The sequence below is a fragment of the Bos grunniens genome, chromosome 5, assembly GCF_055505025.1.
Source record: "Bos grunniens cultivar Pamir isolate PY7600 chromosome 5, Bosgru_T2T1.0, whole genome shotgun sequence".
Classification (NCBI taxonomy): Eukaryota; Metazoa; Chordata; class Mammalia; order Artiodactyla; family Bovidae; genus Bos; species Bos grunniens.
In genome coordinates, this window is record NC_141169.1 from 11,700,708 (window position 1) to 11,721,567 (window position 20,860).

The 20,860-nt window shown below is 37.0% G+C and overlaps 1 protein-coding gene across 11 annotated transcripts in view; it reads right to left on the reverse strand.

The window, feature by feature from the left end:
- PPFIA2 (PPFI scaffold protein A2) overlaps positions 1 to 20,860 on the reverse strand; it is a 502,390-nt gene that overhangs the window by 88,726 nt on the left and 392,804 nt on the right. For all 11 annotated transcript variants that reach the window (XM_086398878.1, XM_086398877.1, XM_086398875.1 and 8 more), the window contains 5 exons: positions 20,570 to 20,701; positions 18,985 to 19,047; positions 14,768 to 14,859; positions 9,742 to 9,877; positions 8,171 to 8,391 (listed from right to left, as the gene is read on the reverse strand). In XM_086398878.1, coding sequence (XP_086255004.1) covers positions 8,171 to 8,391; positions 9,742 to 9,877; positions 14,768 to 14,859; positions 18,985 to 19,047; positions 20,570 to 20,701 — 644 coding nt within the window. The remainder of the gene's footprint in view (positions 1 to 8,170; positions 8,392 to 9,741; positions 9,878 to 14,767; positions 14,860 to 18,984; positions 19,048 to 20,569; positions 20,702 to 20,860) is intronic.

A 20,860-nucleotide genomic window follows, 5' to 3' on the forward strand; every position in this document is an offset into this window, starting at 1 on the left:
TTGTTATAATAAAACTGTGTACCCATATAATTTATTTGAAAAATGGGGGTTAGAAACATCTCTCCTGAGATCAGTTCAGTTCAGTTCAGTCGCTCAGTCGTTTTTGACTCTTTGCGACCCCATGATTCACAGCATGCCAGGCATCCCTGTCCATCACCAACTGCCGGAGTGCACACAAACTCATGTGCATCGAGTTGGTGATGTCATCCAGCCATCTCATCCTCTGCCATCCCTTCTCCTCCTGCCTTTGATCTTTCCAAGCATCAGGGTCTTTTCCAATGAGTCAACTCTTTGCATGAGGTGGCCAAAGTACTGGAGTTTCAGCTTCAACATCAGTGCTTCCAATGAACACCCAGAACTGGTCTCTTAGGATGGACTGGTTGGATCTCCTTGCAGTCCAAGGGACTCTCAAGAGTCTTCTCCAACACCACAGTTCAAAAGCATCAATTATTTGGCACTCAGCTTTCTTCACAGTCCAATTCTCACATCCATACATGACCACTGGAAAATCCATAGTCTTGACTAGACGAACCTTTGTTGGCAAAGTAATATCTCTGCTTTTTAATATGCTGTCTAGGTTGGTCATAACTTTCCTTCCAAGGAGTAAGCATCTTTTAATTTCATGGCTGCAATCACCACCTGAAGTGATTTTGGAGCCCCCAAAATAGTCTGACACTATTTTCACTGTTTCCCCATCTATTTCCCATGAAGTGATGGGACCGGATGCCATGATCTTTGTTTTCTGAATGTTGAGCTTTAAGCCAACTTTTTCACTCTCCTCTTTCACTTTCATCAAGAGCCGTTTTAGTTCCTCTTCACTTTCTGCCATAAGGGTGGTGTCATCTGCATATCTGAAGTTATTGATATTTCTCCCAGCAATCTTGATTCCAGCTTGTGCTTCTTCCAGTCCAGCATTTCTCATGATGTACTCTGCATATAAGTTAAATCAGCAGGGGGACAATATACAGCCTTGACATACTCCTTTTCCTATTTGGAACTAGTCTGCTGTTCCATGTCCAGTTCTAACTGTTGCTTCCTGACCTGCATACAGATTTCTCAAGAGGCAGGTCAGGTGGTCTGGTATTCCCATCTCTTTCATAATTTTCCATAGTTTCTTGTGATCCACACAGTCAAAGGCTTTGGCATAGTCAATAAAGCAGAAATAGATGTTTTTCTGGAACTCTCTTGCTTTTTCCATGATCCAGCAGATGTTGGCAATTTGATCCATCCTGAGATATCTTCCTCTTAAGTATAAATGGATTACTGTGATTTCCAATGATATATAATCTTTAATTTCAAGGTAATGATCACCACAAAGTTTTCTTTTTACATATTTACTTTGGAAAAGTTTGGCAATTTCTTACAAAACTAAACATACTCTTAATATATAATTCAATAATTGTGTTCCTTGATATTTACCCAAAGAATATGAAAGCTGAGGTCCACACAAAAACCTGCACATAGACGTTTAGAACAATTTTATCCATGATTGTCCAAACTTAAAAACAACTAAGATATCCTTCAGTAGGTGAAGGGATACATAAATTGGTACATTTATACAATGGAATAACATTCAGTGCTAAAATGAAATGAGCTATCAAGCCATGAAGAGACATGGGGGAACAATAAATGCATATGATTAAACGAAATAAACCAATCTGAAGAGGCTACATATTGTATGAGTCCAAATATATGACACTCTGGAAAAGGCAACCATGGATACAAAAAAAAGATTAGGGATTTCCAGGGGTTGGGATGGGGAAAGGGATGAATAGACAGAGCACAGTGAGTTTTTCGGGCAGTAAAAATATTCTGTCTGTATGATATCATGATATTGGGTATATATCATCATAAATTTTCCAGACAACCAACAGTGAACCAAAATGTGCAAATACTGTTTGATTCCTCTGATATGAGGTATTTAGAATAGTCAGGTTCATAGCATCAGAAAGTACATTGGTAGATGCCAGGAACCAGGACATGGGGTAGGGTGGGGAGGGTGAATGGGGAGTTAGTGTTTAATGGGGACAGAGTTTCAGTCCAGGAAGGTTAAAATTCAGAAGATGGGTGATGTTAAGAGTTGCAGAACAATGTGAATGTACTTCACGTTACTGAACTCTACAGATAAATGTGGTTAAAATGTTGTTGTTCAATTGCTCAGTCATGCCTGACTCTTTGAGACCCCATAGACTGAAACAAGCCTGGCTTCACTGTCCTTCTCCATCTCCTGGAGTTTGCTCAAACTCATGTTCACTGAGTCAGTGATGCCATCCAACCATCTCAGCATCTGTCATCCTCTTCTCCTCCTGCCTTCAATCTTTCTCGGTATGAGGGTCTTCTCTAATGAGTTGGTTCTTCATATCAGCTGGCCGAAGTATGGGAGCTTCAGCTCCAGCATCTGTCCCTCCAATGAATATTCAGGACTGATTTTCTTTAGGATTGACTAGTTTGATCTGCTTGCGGTCCAAGGGACTCTCAACAGTCTTCTCCAACACCACAGTTCAAAAGTATCAATTCTTAGGTGCTCAGCCTTCTTTATGGTCCAAGTCTCACACCCATACATGACTACTGGAAAAACCATAGCTTTGATTATATAGACCTTTGTGAGCAAAGTAATGTCTCTGCTTTTTAATATGCTGTCTAGGTTGGTCATAACTTTTCTTCCAAGGAGCAAGTGTCTTTTAATTTAATGGCTGAAGTCACCATCTTCAGTGATTTTGGAACCCAAGAAAATAAAGTCAGCCACTGTTTGCACTGTTTCCCCATCTACTTCCCATGAAGTGATGGGACCAGATGCCATGATCTTTGTTTTTTGAATATTGAGTTTTAAGTCAGCTTTTTCACTCTCCTCTTTTCACCTTCATCAAGAGACTCTTTAGTTTCTCTTTGCTTTCTGACATAAGGATGGTGTCATCTGCATATCTGAGATTATTGATATTTCTCCTGGAAATCTTGATTCCAGCTTGTGCTTCATCCAGCCCAGCATTTCACACGATGTACTCCTCATATAAGTTAAATAAGCAGGGTGACAATATACAGCCTTGGCATACTCCTTTTCCAATTTGGAACCAATCCATTGTTTCATGTCTGATTCTACCTGCTGCTTATTGACCTACATACAGATTTCTCAGGAGGCAGGTTAGGTGATCTGGTATTCCCATCTCTTTCAGAAGTTTCCATGCCACACAGTCAAAAGCTTTGGCATGGTCAATAAAGAAGAAGTAGATGTTTTTCTGGAAACTCTTTCTTTTTCGATGATCCAATGGATTTGGCAATTTGATCTCTGGTTCCTCTGCCTTTTCTAAATCCAGCTTGAACATCTGGAAGTTCTCAGTTCACATGCTGTTTTAGCCCAGCTTGAAGAATTTTGAGCATTACCTTGCTAGCATGTGAAATGAGTGCAATTGTGTGGTGGTTTGAACATTCTTTGGCATTGCCTCCTTTGGGATTAGAATGAAAACTGACCTTTTCCAGTCCTGTGGCCACTGTTGAGTTTTCTGAATTTGCTGGTATATTGAGTGCAGCAGTTTAAAGCATCATCTCTTAGGATTTGAAATAGGTCAGATGGAATTCCATCACCTTCACTAGCTTTGTTCATAGTGACGTTTCCTAAGGCCCACTTGATTTCATAGTTCAGGATGTTTGGCTCTAGGTGAGTGATACACCATCACAGTTATCTGGGTCATTAACATCTTTTTTGTATAGATCTTCTGTGTATTCTTGCCACCTCTTCTTAACATCTCCTGTTTCTCTTAGATCCATACCATTTCTGTCCTTTATTGTGCCAGTTTTTGCATGAAATGGTTAAAATAGTATGTTCTATATTATGTGACTTTTACTACAATAGTGTTAGTCGCTCAGTCATGTCCAACTCTTTGTGACCCCACGTACTGTAGCCTCCCAGGCTCCTCTGTCTATGGAATTTCTCAGGCAAGAATACTAGAGTAGGTAGCCATTCTCTTCTTCAGGGGATCTTCCCAATTTACAGATCAAATCCAGGTCTCCTGGATTGCAGGAAGAGCCTTTACTGTCTGAGCCACCAGGGAAGCCTCTTTACCACAATAAAATGACATTTAAAAAAAAAAGGTGAACCATAATGTAAATTATGGATTTGAAAAATATGCTGCATCAATGTAAGTTCATCAGTTGTAACAAAAACTACTCTTATTAAGGATGTTGACAATGGGGGAGGATATGCATGTTTGAGGCCAGGAGGTATATGGGAACTCACTCCACTTTTCTCTCAATTTTGCTCTGAATCTTAGACTTCTCTAAGAAATGACATTATTAAAAATTCTAATATAACTACTCTTATTTATAATATTTCATTTACACAAAGAATATGAATTCTGTTAGTCTGAAGTTTATTATCATGGTGCCTTTTAAATTCACCCAAAGCAAGATCCGATGCTGTAAAGATCAATATTTCATAGGAACCTGGAATGTCAGGTCCATGAATCAAGGCAAATTGGAAGTGGTCAAACAAGAGATGGCAAGAGGGGATTGTCGACATTCTAGGAATCAGCGAACTGAAATGGACTGGAATGGGTGAATTTAACTCAGATGACCATTATATCTACTACTGCAGGCACGAATCCCTCAGAAGAAATGGAGTGGCCATGATGGTCAACAAGAGAGTCCAAAATGCAGTACTTGGATGTAATCTCAAAAACGACAGAATGATCTCTGTTCATTTCCAAGGCAAACCATTCAATATCACAGTAATCCAAGTCTATGCCCCAACCAGTAATGCTGAAGAAGCTGAAGTTGAACGGTTCTAAGAAGACCTACAAGACCTTTTAGAACTAATACCCAAAAAAGATGTCCTTTTCATTATAGGGGACTGGAGTGCAAAAGTAGGAAGTCAAGAAACACCTGGAGTAACAGGAAAATTTGGCCTTGGAATATGGAATGAAGCAGGGCAAAGACTAATAGAGTTTTGCCAAGAAAATGCACTGGTCATAGCAAACACCCTTTTCCAACAACAAGAGAAGACTCTATACATGGACATCACCAGATGGTCAACACCGAAATCAGATTGATTATATTCTTTGCAGCCAAAGATGGAGAAGCTTTATACAGTCAGCAAAAACAAGACCAGGAGCTGACTGTGGCTCAGACCATGAACTCCTTATTGCCAAATTCAGACTTAAATTGAAGAAAGCAGGGAAAACCACTAGACCATTCAGGTATGACCTAAATTGAATCCCTTATGATTATAAAGTGGCAGTGAGAAATAGATTTAAGGGCCTACATCTGATAGATAGAGTGCCTGATGAACTATGGAATGAGGTTCGTGACATTGTACAGGAGACAGGGATCAAGACCATTCTCATAGAAAAGAAATGCAAAAAAGCAAAATGGCTGTCTGGGGAGGCCTTACAAATAGCTGTGAAAAGAAGAGAAGTGAAAAGCAAAGGAGAAAAGGAAATATATAAACATCTGAATGCAGAGTTCCGGAGAACAGCAAGAAGAGATAAGAAAGCCTTCTTCAGCGATCAATGCAAAGAAATAGAGGAAAACAAAAGAATGGGAAAGACTAGGGATCTCTTCAAGAAAATCAGAGATACCAAAGGAACATTTCATGCAAAGATGGGCTCGATAAAGGACAGAAATAGTATGGACCTAACAGAAGCAGAAGATATTAAGAAGAGATGGCAAGAATACACAGAAGAACTGTACAAAAAAGATCTCACGACCCAGATAATCACGATGGTGTGATCACTGACCTAGAGCCAGACATCCTGGAATGTGAAGTGAAGTGGCCCTTAGAAAGCATCACTACGAACAAAGCTAGGGGAGGTGATGGAATTCCAGTTGAGCTATTCCAAATCCTGAAAGATGATGTTGTGAAAGTGCTGTACTCAATACGCCAGCAAATTTGGAAAACTCAGCAGTGGCCACAGGACTGGAAAAGGTCAGTTTTCATTCTAATCCCAAAGAAAGGCAATGCCAAAGAATGCTCAAACAACCGCACAATTGCACTGATCTCACATGCTAGTAAAGTAATGCTCAAAATTCTCCAAGCCAGGCTTCAGCAATACATGAACTGTGAACTTCCTGATGTTCAAGCTGGTTTTAGAAAAGGCAGAGGAACCAGAGATCAAATTGCCAACATCCGCTGGATCATGGAAAAAGCAAGAGAGTTCCAGAAAAACATCTATTTCTGCTTTATTGACTATGCCAAAGCCTTCGACTGTGTGGATCACAATAAACTGTGGAAAATTCTGAAAGAGATGGGAATACCAGACCACCTGACCTGCCTCTTGAAAAATCTGTATGCAGGTCAGGAAGCAACAGTTAAAGCTGGACATGGAACCACAGACTGGTTCCAAATAGGAAAAGGAGTTTGTCAAGGCTGTATATTGTCACCCTGCTTATCTAACTTATATGCAGAGAACATCATGAGAAACGCTGGACTGGAAGAAACACAAGCTGGAATCAAGATTGCCGGGAGAAATATCAAAAACCTCAGATATGCAGATGACACCACCCTTATGGCAGAAAGTGAAGAGGAACTAAAAAGCCTCTTGATGAAAGTGAAAGAGGAGAGTGAAAAAGTTGGCTTAAAGCTCAACATTCAGAAAACGAAGATAATGGCATCCGGTCCCATCACTTCATGCGAAATAGATGGGGAAACAGTGGAAACAGTGTCAGACTTTATTTTTCTGGGCTCCAAAATCACTACAGATGGTGACTGCAGCCATGAAATTAAAAGATGCTTACTCCTTGGAAGGAAAGTTATGACCAACCTAGATAGCATATTCAAAAGCAGAGACATTACTTTGCCAACAAAGGTTCGTCTAGTCAAGGCTCTGGTTTTTCCAGTGGTCATGTATGGATGTGAGAGTTGGACTGTGAAGAAGGCTGAGTGCCGAAGAATTGATGCTTTTGAACTGTGGTGTTGAAGAAGACTCTTGAGTGTCCCTTGGACTGCAAGGAGATCCAACTAGTCCATTCTGAAGGAGATCAGCCCTGGGATTTCTTTGGAAGGAATGATGCTAAAGCTGAAACTCCAGTACTTTGGCCACCTCATGCGAAGAGTTGACTCATTGGAAAAGACTCTGATGCTGGGAGGGATTGGGGGCAGGAGGATAAGGGGATGACAGAGGATGAGATGTCTGGATGGCATCACTGACTCGATGGACTGAGTCTGGGTGAACTCCAGGAGTTGGTGATGGACAGGGAGGCCTGGCATGCTGTGATTCATGGGGTTGCAAAGAGTCGGACACGACTGAGCGACTGATCTGATTTGATCTGAAAGATCAGAATCCCAAAGCAAGGTTTAATAACGTAACATAGTACAACATTAATAATGTTTAAACACATTCCAATGGAAAAACTGCCTCCTCTTCAAAAAAAAAGAAATTTTGTACTTTAAAATGATTGGCCATACACGACTCCAGAAAAACCTGGTGAGAGGTGACATGGTTTTGCTAAATAAAAAAATACAGTTTTAAACTCTAGGCATTCTATTAATTGTAAAGGAAAATCAAATTAGAGGAACTAGTTGAGTAAGAGATAGGTTGAAGTTTAATCAAACTAAAGATCCAGTTCTACTCAGATATTCAATTCATTTGGAAAACTGATCGAAGATTTCACCTTTATGTCATTCATTTATATTGCTCTAATATCATTGACTGCAAGGAGATCCAACCAGTCCATTCTAAAGGAGATCAGCCCTGGGATTTCTTTGGAAAGAATGCTGCTAAAGCTGAAACTCCAGTACTTTGGCAACCTCATGTGAAGAGTTGACTTATTGGAAAAGACTCTGATGCTGGGAGGGATTGGGGGCAGGAGGAGAAGGGGACAACAGAGGATGAGATGGCTGGATGGCATCACTGACTCGATGGACGTGAGTCTGAGTGAACTCCGGGAGTTGGTGATGGACAGGGAGGCCTGGCGTGCTGCAATTCATGGGGTCGCAAAGAGTCGGACACGACTAAGTGACTGAACTGACGTGAACATCATTAATCTGCATTTTTCACATATGTTTCTTATGAAAGCTGTCCTAAGTTTATCCTGGGAAACTGTGAAACTGTACATTATGATTCCGTAGACGCAGGGTGAGGTCTGAGTATCTGGATGCCAGTGCTTCTGATTTGATGATCACAATTTTAGAATCAAGGTCTACCAATCCCTTGAGACCATCAGAAATCATTGAACTCACCTGATTTCCTTGTTGATAGCATCCAGTTGTTCCTGAAGCATCATGGCCAGTGTCTGGGCATCAGAATGACCACTTGGAGAGAGAAGATCCATTGAGCTGAAAATTGTTTCTCTATCGTCATCATCAATGTCAGACATCTCTGTGTCACTTTCAAAAGGGTGGCTGCTTAGCACTCCAATTTGTTGAGTTCTATTCCACTCATGATCTCCAAGAGATTTCACCTGGATGGTAAAGGAAAAATTACAGTATATTTCATCTTGCTCATTTTCAAAGCACTATTTTGAAAATAAAAACCAAAAACACACATGCTTTTATAGCTTCCTTGGCAAAAGCAGAATTGATTATTAACATTTTATTTATCATGTCAGTAAGATAGTTCCTTGATACTTAAGTAATGGAAGGTACTAATTTCAGCATAAACATCAATATTTTAATAGGAATAAAAATGTTAAACTTCTGCATGAATTTTAGTTCAACCTCAATTCAAGGTAGTACTTATTTTAAAGCATCTATGTTTCCAATGTTTTCACGTTTTGTAAATCTAACAATCTCTATTTACTTGTACTTAAGCATTTCCATTTCTTATACTATTAATAATTAGCCTGAGGGAACACATATTATCACACAATAAATTACACAGGAATTCTTTCTCCTGTATTCTAACAAAGTAGCAAAAACATTGCAAAGATTTAATTTAATCTCCACTGCTCTGGTTGCTTAAATGCCTCATTGATTTTTTTTAAGCCCGAGGCACATCAATTTACATGACTATGTTTTTAAAATTAATACAATAAATCCTCCATATGAGTAACAGTCTTAAGTAACCAAGAGACCAGTGCTTGAAATTTCAGGCTATGACCTGAAGGCAGGAGATGGCTGAAAGAAAGAGAGCAGTCCTAGATTTCCTGCTATTTACAAGTGGGTTTTCATTTTTGTGATGATGTAAAATGATTTTGGGGGGGACCACAAAAGTGATATTGCCCAAAAAGCCATTTTTGGCCACATGGCATAATTTGAAATCACTCAAATATAGATACAAGTTTAGACTCTTATCACTTGGCTGACTATGCAAGGGAGGACACATAAAATTCCTGGGCTTCAATTTTTTTCATACATGAAATTAGTATAAAATAGTACTCAATTTATAAGGTTACATGAATAAATACTTGACACATGCTTAGTTCAACTTTTGGTACCTAGAAGGTGTTTTATGTTGGACTTCCCAGATGGTGCTAGTGGTAAAGAACCTGCCTGTCAAAGCAGGAGGTATAAGAGATGCACGTTCGATCCCTGGGTCGAGAAGATCCCCCAGAGAAGGGAATTCTTGCCTGGAGAGTCCCACGAACAGAAGAGCCTGGTGGGCTATAGTCCATAGGGTCATGAAGAGTCACATATGACTAAAATAACTTAGCACGTGCACAGGGGTTTTATGTTAGCTATAGTTAAAAAAAAATCTGTCATATATCACACTTGAAACTAACACAAATGAATGCTTTCAGTATAAAAATACTATCCAAAATGGAAGCGTGTATTTACTTAAACCATCAAAGACTTGAAATCAAAAGCTTAACCTTTGTCTCATCTCTCCGCACACCCATGCGGCCTCTCCTTGGTCTTCTTATCACTTTGGTTGTTCTGTAATCAGACTGGCCGTCCACTAGGGATCCAACAGAGTACCGCAGCTCGGCGGAGGTGTCTAGATGAGTTCTGGAAATGAGGAAAACTTATCAGCAAATCACCATCCACCACTTAATTGGCAACAAAACTCAAACGCTCAAGGGGGAAGAAAATATGTTATGAATCTTAGCGGTCTCTTCAGAGGCTTACGTCATACATTCCAGTCTCAGGTTCATTCTGAAGATCAGGTTCTTTTTAGAATATTAAAAAGCCTTTCTGTTCATTCATTATCATTTTCTAACTCCCTAGCCAATTGAAACATGTTAAGATTGACAACCAAAATCCACTGGCTTACATTCTGACAACTCTGTTTTATTTTGAGCTATTTAGTGGATAATCCAATACATTTTATTTATCACTGTGTTTGTTTTAAATATTCTTCATTAACCTAAGAGAAAAATGAGTAAACATTTTGAGTCACTGCATTATCTATTTTCTACTGTTTTATTTTTCAATTTAGGAAATTAACAAAATACTTAAAATCAGATTGACCTAAGGTTAATAATTTTTTTTTTTTTTTTTGGAAAATAAAATAGGATAGTCCATCAGAACAGTTTTTCAGGTTTGGATAAGACATTGTTCCAAAAATATTAAGGAAGAATCTTTTAATAAGCACATTCAATTCTGAAATCTGCTTAGAGATAAAACACTTTGAAAATTCTAATTGGAAAATATCATCAGACTAGTTTTCAATAAACATGAAAATAAAGTACATTGTAATTGAAGTGCACTAAAGGTTTCTCCAAGTATATTATTTATATATGGATTTATATAAAATTAAGTTTGCAGCTATAGTAATGATGATAATAACAAATGCAACATGCTGTCATATAAATGATCCATCATCAATAGGAAATACTCTTAAAGCTGTTTTCTCTTGAACCTGGGGCTTCTGTTGATCTACTCTGCTCTTACTCTCAGTTCTCTTTGCGGACAAAAACAAACATCTCCAAATACTTGGCAAGACTATAAAAGGTTAGGTGAGTTCTGGGTTTTTGAAGAAGTAGAAGACACTGACTTAATTGATGCAGGTTCTTGTTTAGCCCAATTGGATGTTAAAACAGACGAACTAAGGAATCATCCTCCAAATAGATGACAGCTATTGTTTTTATAGCAGCGAACTTGAGGCTTAATCAGGCAAAATGGCTTTATTGTGAATTAGTTATATATTACAAACTAGCCAATCAGGCCATAGCCATTAAATGGCACAACTGTCAGTCTTTATTTATAGCAGAGGATATAAATTTCATCAAGACAAAGATCGGATTTTAGTCACCACTGTGTGTTCAAGGAGATATTCCTAGAATATAATAAGAACTTGATAAATATCTGGTAAGACAAGAAATGAATGCAATTGATTATATTAATAATATAGTCCAGACTGTCCAGGTCAGCATATTCCCTGTTTAAGGACCTTTATTAGTCTGTGGCTGCTTAGGGTAATGTCTCTTCGGGCACTAGAGTTTCTAAAATTATAACTCATCATGCTAGGAGTATTGTTTTCATGTTGTTTTATCTCTCAATTCCAGGTCATCAATAAAAACACTAAACAAACACAGATCTGGTCCCATTGATGCCCTCCTCAAAACTCTTCATTGTTCTTACAAAGCCCTCTACCTGGGCTTCTACTTCCCAGTTTCATTTCCATTTACTCTCAAAGTCAAACTTTCTTTTGCTTCAAGCCTTTGAACATGCTATTCTTTCTGTCTCTTCACACATTTATATGATTACTATTTCTTGTTTCTATTTAAGCTGAGGCTTAAAAGTCTCAACGTCATATACTACTCTAGCTCCTGGTGAATGTATTCACATTCCCTGTATGAACGTGAATTCCCTGTGAATGAATTCCCTGTGAATTCCCTATGAATGTGAATGTGTTAGTCGCTCAGTTGTGTCCAACTCACAGAGAGTCCATGGACTGTAGCCTGCCAGGTTCCTCTGTTCATGACATTTTCCAGGTAAGAATACTGGAGTGGGTAGCCATTCCCTTCTCCAAGGGATCTTCCTGACCAGGTCTCCTGCATTGCAGGCAGACTCTTTATTGTCTGAGCCAGCAGGGAAGCCCTGACTTCCTGAGGATTACAGGAAGCCCTGTAATCCTCAAATTCGTATTTGTGCATTTTCCATCTGGAACATGTATTCTTCACTACCATCACCTATCTCCAATGTTACAACATCTCACAAGTAGAAAGCACTTAAGTTATCTTGAAAGAACAAAAGACCTGAAGCAACACTAATTGTAGGAAAGCATTGCTATTATTTTATTGGAAGCAGTTACTCCTCACCTCTCTCCTTTTATTCAACTCTGATCTGTCAGAGGCAGTATTTCCCTATATTTCAATTTTTAAATTATTTTTGGTGTACAATATTTTGAGAGGCATTGGCAGATAGATGGAAGTTACAACACAGTCCCTGGTTCCCTTAAACAAGGAACCATGAGGTTTCCCCTCCAGGATCTCCTGGGACTCTTGAATACAATCTCATAAAGGAACTTGCACAGATAAGTAGATATGAATTTTCTTGGAGAAAACCTGTTGCTCATTTCTCTGCTTCCTGGGATGTCCTTTCTTGTCCTCTGCAATTATCCAGATCCTAACCTTTCTCCAGAGATGAGCCAAATGAGGCCTTTTTCCAGTCACTTTGGAACTCATTTTTCTTTCTTATCATCATTGTCACCATATATATCACTGAATTAATAACTTCAGTTCAGATATATAAATCATAATAAAACATTAGAAAAATGAACATTATTTTCAAAACACTATATTAGTAGAGGATATTGGTCACTGTCTTACTCACTCCAGCTCATCTCTTCCTACTTTCCCACATGTAAGATCAAAAACTAGATGAAGTTCTCGTGTACTTTGTTTTCTTTATTTCTTTTTCAATTGTGTGCACTCAGAATATGATTGTTCAAGAAATAATTTGTTTAATAAAGTTTCAGTTGTCTCTTAACTTTTTATAAATTAGCTGTCTTAATAATTCCTATAATACTGTATATTTGTGAGTTGATTTACTGTTTACAAAACACCCTTTTCTCACTTGTCTCATCTGCAAAGTAAACTTGTCATAAAATGTTATTTTATATGTAATTAATGTAAATATATATATATTTAATTTGAATTTATTAAGGAAAAAAGGGTTTTCCAAAATCAAACAGTTATTTTGTTATTATATGCCTAAGACCTAGGAATGTCGACTTAGTTGTTTTTAGTCTAGTGTTTCCTCTACAACCTGTTGTACCAAAGAATAGTTGTTCCCTATGTAGTTCCCAGGAGAAGGCGATGGCACCCCAGTCCAGCACTCTTGCCTGGAAAATCCCACGGACGGAGGAGCCTGGAGGGCTGCAGTCCATGGGGTCGCTAAGAGTCGGACACGACTGAGCGACTTCACTTTCACTTTCATGCACTGGAGAAGGAAATGGCAACCCACTCCAGTGTTGTTGCCTGGAGAATCCCAGGGACGGCGGAGCCTGGTGGGCTGCCATCTATGGGGTCGCACAGAGTCCGACACGACTGAAGCGACTTAGCAGCAGCAGCAGCAGCATGTAGTTCCCAGGCTTCCCTGATGATTCTTCACTGTCAATAAATGTCACATTGTTCAGCTGCCATGATGACTCACTACAGTGATAAACTTTTAGATAGCACTTTTACAACTCTGTATTTCTGAGACTGAAGGTAAAAAAGACAATGAAATGGCCATTTGGTCCTAATAAAATATACATTTGTTGATTGAATAATGCTAGTTCTGTGTATTTACTCTGTTGGCGTTTTCTTTCATCTTTACCATTATCAGCATCATCATCACCATGTATATCACTGAATCAATAACAAGTTCAGATACACAAATCATAATAAAACATTAGAAAACTAAACATTATTTTCAAAATCAAAGATCTACATATCTAAAAGTTCCTTGGGTGTATTTACATCTGTAGAACTGATTCTTATATTAAACTGAATTCAAAATTCTGAAGAGAATATAAGTACTTTTAGGATTTTTTTTTATTTGGATTTTTCACTTGAATGCTTGAAAAATGCTTTACTGGATATGCATTTCTTCAACAATATCTATTGAGAGTCATATATATATATATACACACACACACACACACACATATATATATATATATATATATATATATATATATATGGGGTGCTGAAATTATAGTACTCAAAACAGGCAAAGAACTCCAACCCTTGTGGAGCTAACATTCTTAGGATAAGCTTAAGACCAAAAAAATGGACTTTTATCATAGAAGTCTGTGGTGGTCAAAAGTTTCAAATAGCTGATACTGTGTTGTTTAACAAATAAATGCTTGTTATTAACTTAGATATATATCTATCTACATAGTAAATAAGCATCTCTTTGCTTTTTTTTTTAAAGATGAGGTATTGACTCAAAGCAGCTGAGTACAAATAAATTTACTTGAAAAATTTTTAACATATTTCTCCTTTCCTCTTTTGCCTCGACAAAAACAGATCTTTACCAATGATGAGTAAATATAAGTAATCATAACCAATGATGCTTCTTCAGTAACAGGAAACACTGAAAGCATTTCTGCATATAGAGAAAATGACCGATGCCTCTTACTAGAAAAACATGTAATCTCTGTATCTATAGCTCCATGTCTTAATGTATGGTTTATAATATATAAGAAGACATATATTTCTATATATATTAAATGAAGAATACAAAAGGTAATGATTTATATTTTATTGCATGTGTGAGGAAAGAATTACTAAATTAAAGAATTATTTTGGAGCATAGAAACTATAAATCAGTAAGGAATCAAAATAGGGCAATGCCTGCTGAACAACAGAAGGCATTTAGTTATTTTATTTGAGGAGATACAAAACCCATAAGAAAGTTCACATTGATTTTTGGTGAACTATAGATAAGCTTTTAATTTAATATTACCTTGGTATTGTGGGTTCAATTAAAGAGCCAGTTCTCATTTTCAACTGGTCAAGTTCGGATCTCAGCTTTTCAATTTCTTCTGCTAACCTTTCCTAAAAATCAAAGAGGTGTTACTCGGATGATAGGCATATACCAATAATACCAACATTCAATTATGATAAACCAACTACTAAGCTTAATAACTTTCTAAAAATGGAAAAAGAATTAATATATTTTTATTAAGTATTGTTAGATATGACAGCAAAAAATGCCTGACTTTCCCCTTGAGATGAAAATGTGACAGAAGAAATTAATACAATTTTACCCACATTCTCTAGTACTCACTAATCCTAAATCTTTCTAAACATATGGGAAAAATAAGATCATGACTAGCTATATATACATCACTTCAAAATCAGAGTAGAAAGCATAGCTGTTTAAAAAATCAAGAAAAGGTTAAGAAAAGGATGATAAAAAGTCATCACCTGATATGAGCTAAAGTTATTAGCTTGGTATTGGTACAATAACTTGTGCATCTGAGAATTTTCTAAGATTGGCATTATCAGTTTCAGTCTGTAAATTTATGAAGACAAGAGTGATCTTATAGCCCTTAATTAAATGCTCATGTAAGCACTCAGTTTTGTTTTTGTGATTATAAATTTTATAGCATTATAAATATTTAAATGTGTCCTTCTGTATTTTCCATGGCTGTTATTTTTCCCCCTCGCAGGGGCCAATGATGGCCATTTTATTGGACCCATACTTCTTTTCTCACCATGACCTTTTTTCAGTGTGGCCTTTGCAATGTTTATCGTATCTGTTCTTTTTATTCTTTCTACTGCCATCCTTTATTACACATATTTTTACCTTTTTCCTGAATTATTTTACCAACTTCCACAGAGGCATCATTCCCTTCCATCTCTTGCCCACACATTCCTCTGCTAGCTGTATCATCTTTAAAGACATATATGATCAAATAAAACTCTTGCTTATAGTTATCTGATACATTCTTATTATATTTATTAATTCATTGATTCATTATTTCCACAAATATACAATGAGCACCTCTTGTGTGGTAGGCTTTAAGATACAGCATGCATGCTACAGCAATGAACTATCAAATTTCCTGCCCTCATGTAATTTACAATCTAGCAGAAAAGACAGTAAACAATTTGGGTTTATAGGATGTTGGTAGGAAGTAGAAAATAGCAGAGTAAAGGAAGGCTCTGAATTAAGTGATACTTGATCAAAGACGGAGAGAAAGGGAGGGAGATAAAAAAAATACCTTCAGGAAAGGAATGGCAAGTAGGAGGAATGGTGGGTGCAAAGGCCTCTTTGGGGGACCACATTTGGTGAGGGAGAGGGCAAGGAGGCTTTTGTGTCTGGACTGGAAAAGTTAAGGAGAAAGGCAAGTGGTAATCGGTTTAGGAAATCATGCTAACAGGATTTGGTAAGGGTAGGCCTGAAAGCTCTGTAAACCATCTTAAAGTGTCTGGCTTTTACTCTGAGTGAGATAGGGAATGACTTGGGGATTTTTGAGTAGAGAAGTGACCTGATGATTTTGATGGCTGTGAGGTGAACTGATGAATGGGACTGGAAGGCAGGGAAGAAATGAAATTATTACTGCTCTTCCAAAAACAGGCCAAGAGGATTATGGCTTGGACAACCGTGGTGTCAGAAGAGAATGGCAAGGATATTGGTTGCATTCTGAAGATAGAACTGAGAGAATTTGCTATTGAACTGGCTAAGGGGTGTGGATCAAGAAAGAGGTCAAGAATAGCTCCAAGATTTTTAACCTGAATAATTAAGGGGAAGAAGTTGTGACCTATTGATATGACTGCTGGGTATTGATTAGGTTAATTGGTAGTGGTGTTTTGGGAGTTGAGGGGATTACTTGTTAAGATGGAGATGCCCGTGAGTCCAAATAGAGATACTGAATTGGCTCTTGAATAAATGAACTCCTTCAGGAACGAGGACCCAGTAGGTGATCTAAATTTGTAAGTACTCAATTTACAAATGGTATTTAAAATCTATGAACTCACCAAGGACTGAACATACAGAATATATCCAAGGATGGTCCTAGGAACTTTAGAGATCAAGATAATGAAGAGAAACATGAAGAAAATAAGTTGAGTATATGAAGGATTTTACTCATAATGGACTTTGCTGCTGCTGCTAAGTCGTGTCAGTCGTGTCTGACTGTGTGCGACCCCATAGACGGCAGCCCACCAGGCTCCGTCGTCCCTGGGATTCTCCAGGCAAGAAAACTGGAGTGGGTTGCCATTTCCTCCTCCAATGCATGAAAGTGAAAAGTGAAAGTGAAGACGTTCAGTCGTGTCCAACTCTCAGTGACCCCATGGACTGCAGCCCACCAGGCTCCTCCGTCCATGGGATTTTCCAGGCAAAAGAGTAGTGGAGTGGGGTGCCATTGCTTTCTCCATAATGGACTTTGAGTTATAGATAATTGAGTGGAAATTTGAGAAGTTATAGATGTGGGTTAGATTAGGAAATGTGTTCAGCTGTATGGAATGGCATTTAGAAATGATGTATGACCTGGGATTTGCTTCCTCTAGGTACTGACATGAACAGGGATGTAAAGCATGGAATGATTTGTACTGCTGATTGCCTGGGCAGATTGTTGGAGTTATAAGGTTCAGGTAGGTGGTTTGGGAGTGGGTTCTGGGGATCTTGCCAGAAGCACACAGAGCTTTGAATAACATAACATTCCAGAATAGGATCGAGTCCAAAATTCACAATCTGGTAACACTCTAGTCCTTTAAACACATACCAGTCACAGCAAACTTCTGGTGATTCAGCAAATCAACCATCTTTGTTTTTTCTCCACACTACTGCATAGGTATGTCCTCTTCCCTACCCTTCTCTGTTGGTTAAGATCATATGTGCCTTCAAGAGCTGGATGAAACATCATCTTCTTCATGGAGACATTCTGAACTACTCCAGAAAGAATTAGATGCTATCTTGTAGGCACCATACTGAATTGTTCTTATACACCTATCTTTCAGGGGATAAGAGTATGTGCATCCTGACTGTGGGACAAAATAGCTATTTTTAAATTAATACCATAATATGTAGCATTCAATATGGTTAGATGTACAATTGTTCCTTCTTCTCTTTATTCTCTCATCTTTTCCAATACCTTCCAAATGTCATATGTTGTCAGATCTTCCATCCCTTCCTTCTCCCTCTCCTTTTCTGCCTCTCTCCCTTCATTCCTTTCTTCCTTCCATCTGTTTCTTCCTTCCCTCTATTACTCCCTCTTTCCCTCCCTCCTGCCCATCTCTGTTTCCATTCCTTTCATCTTTTGTTGAGCACACTTATTAAGACAGTGATTAGGTATTATTTCATTTACCTATGCTGAACAAAATAAGACAAAATTGCTAACAAGAATTTTACACGCTAAGGAAGGAGGAAAAGACATTATCAATGACAGCTTTTAATGTTTCATAATCTGGTCCTTATCTGTCTAGTCTCTCATGTATTCTACAATAAGAATAACTGATTCCAGTAAAACTGCTAAGCCCATTATTATTTAAGATCTCAAACCTAACTACTCATCCTCTCCTCACTCTAAGCACCTGCAATCAGGGCACAGGTACTGTATTTGAAAGACCTGCACCACAGTCCTATCTTTCCTTAAAGTTTTCTGAAACCTTCTTCAGAGCATCAGCATATGGTGATCTCTCTTACCTGTAGTTCTTATCGTCTATTTCCCTCATTTGGCACTTGGCATCTGCTACTCTACAATTCATTGCCTTGTGCTTTTTCCCCTGAGACTTTTTCAGATACTTTAGAACTAAGATTTTGTTCGCAAAGATGTAGCTTATCACAACTGTTATGCACAGTAGTTATTTAATACATTGCAGCTAAAATAATCTCAGACTAGACACAAATCAGTGCATACAATTTTATACAAAGTTCAAAAAAGTAAAAATAATTTTTATTTTTCTGTTAGCAGTCAAGATAGTGATTATCCTTTAGCATAAAAGTTGCAATTATAGGCTAACAACGGGGGGCTTCCAGGCTGTTGATTTTTAGTGTGTTGGCTTGTAAAAGTTTATCAGGCTCTCTTTCTATATGTACACTTTTCTGTATGTATTACATAAAATTTAAACTATTTTAAAAGATAATATCCTAAAATTATTATCAAATTTATTTTACAAAAAAACATTCACCATGGTGAAATAGAAAAGTGGACAAAATGTAAGGTTCCATAATACCTTATCATGTAAAGATTCTTCCAGATTCTTTCTGAAAGTTTCTGATTCTTGAATTAAAACATTCTACAGAAAAGGAAAGAAGAACAGATAAATAATTAATAAAGTAAAGAGAAAATCACTCAATGTGTAGATTAATTTTCTATGACTCAAGAATTTTCTTTGATTCCTTCCTTGGCACCATTTATTTTTTGGTTTCCATGGAAACTAAGTTTCAATGGAATCTTTAAACAAGACACTTGAACATTTTTAGAAATACATAATTAAAATGGGAAGTGTCATTTTGTAACAGTTGGATTGACATATAAGATAACTACTAACTTTTAAACTATTTTTGTCAACCTCTTCTTAGTCTTTTTAAAAAAAAAAAATAAAATTTGAAATAATCAGTTTACTCTTTAAATGAGAAAAAGTGAATAAAAAGCAAAATATTAGCTAAAGCTGTCACAGAGAAGAATTCAGATGAACTCATTTTTATTACCTGAAGAAAGAAAAATTTAAGATCATATATTTTAAAGATTCAATTTCTGAACCTTTATTTCATATACAGAATGAACAATTTCTAATAATGATTAAATTATTAAATAAAAATAAAATTTAGCTATTTAAAAATTAATGTTACATGACATGATATATAAATAACTTGCATGATAGATTAAAAAAAAATCCTTGCCATAAAAGTATTACTATTTTTAGAATCTTTATATTTTTCTTGTAGTATTACAAAGCATGATTTATAATAATGCATTCTTTTTAAATTCATAGAGTAAAAAAGTAAGAGTTTGGGAACTGGCATGCACTTGGAACTGAATAGGAAGAAGGTATGCCTTATGACTTGATGGGTAAACTGATCAAATTTCTTTAACATTTTCTTGAAACATTTTTCCTGTTTTGGTTTACTGTATGGAGCAGGGGGAAATGTCTAGTTTAAGTAGTGACTGGCATTCAGTCTAAATTTCCAAAATGATTTCTCCACCTGGGTTTTAATTCCTACCTTTTTTATACCATGGAACTGGCAATCAGCTGACAAAACTTTTGTTGATCTGGTAGTTGACAACTATTAATGAGACGTATAAATTGTGAGTGAAATTGCAGATGGTACAAAAGCCTGTTTTTGGAAACAATATGGCTGAAAGTATTGCATTTCTAAATTCTGTGGTGAGATTGACACTGGTTTTATGGTGATATAAACTCACTCACATTTTGGCTTTTAGATTAGTAGCAGATTCAGATACTTGAAACATTTGAATGGTTCATATCCAAAATACTATTTTTTGTCTTAATCTTTTTTGCACACCAGGTGAGAAATAAATGAAACACTTTCATCACAAAACCATACCACATTTCAATACATTTGTCTATATGATCATGCTACATATATTATATAACATGTAACTTTTTTTATTCACTTAAAAATTGATCTTACATATTTTTATAGAAGCCATTTGTTCACTTTTAAGATGTATCAGGCTCCTTTCAAATTAAAGAAAGTAAATGGATCCTCTGACCAATACTATGATTGCAGCAGAGCAGAAAGCAAGCATGATCATAAGAATATAGCTAATAATCATGTGATTGGTCATTTTACCTTCTCTTCTAGAGCGGCCATCCGTTCCTTTAAATGTAGCTGTAAGCGTTCATTGGATTCTGTCAGAAGTCTGTCCACAGTATCAGATAATCTTTTGTTGTGCTCCTCATTCATTTTCTCTCTTTGCCTAGCCTTATATCCAAATAAATAAATTTAACATAAGAATCGTTTAAAAATTATTTGGGTTTGTTTTTATATTTTTTCTAGTTTAAATATTGGATTTAATTTTATGTCTGTTTTGATTAAATTGGCAGAAGCTCTGGCATATCCATATGATTTTTAAATATAACC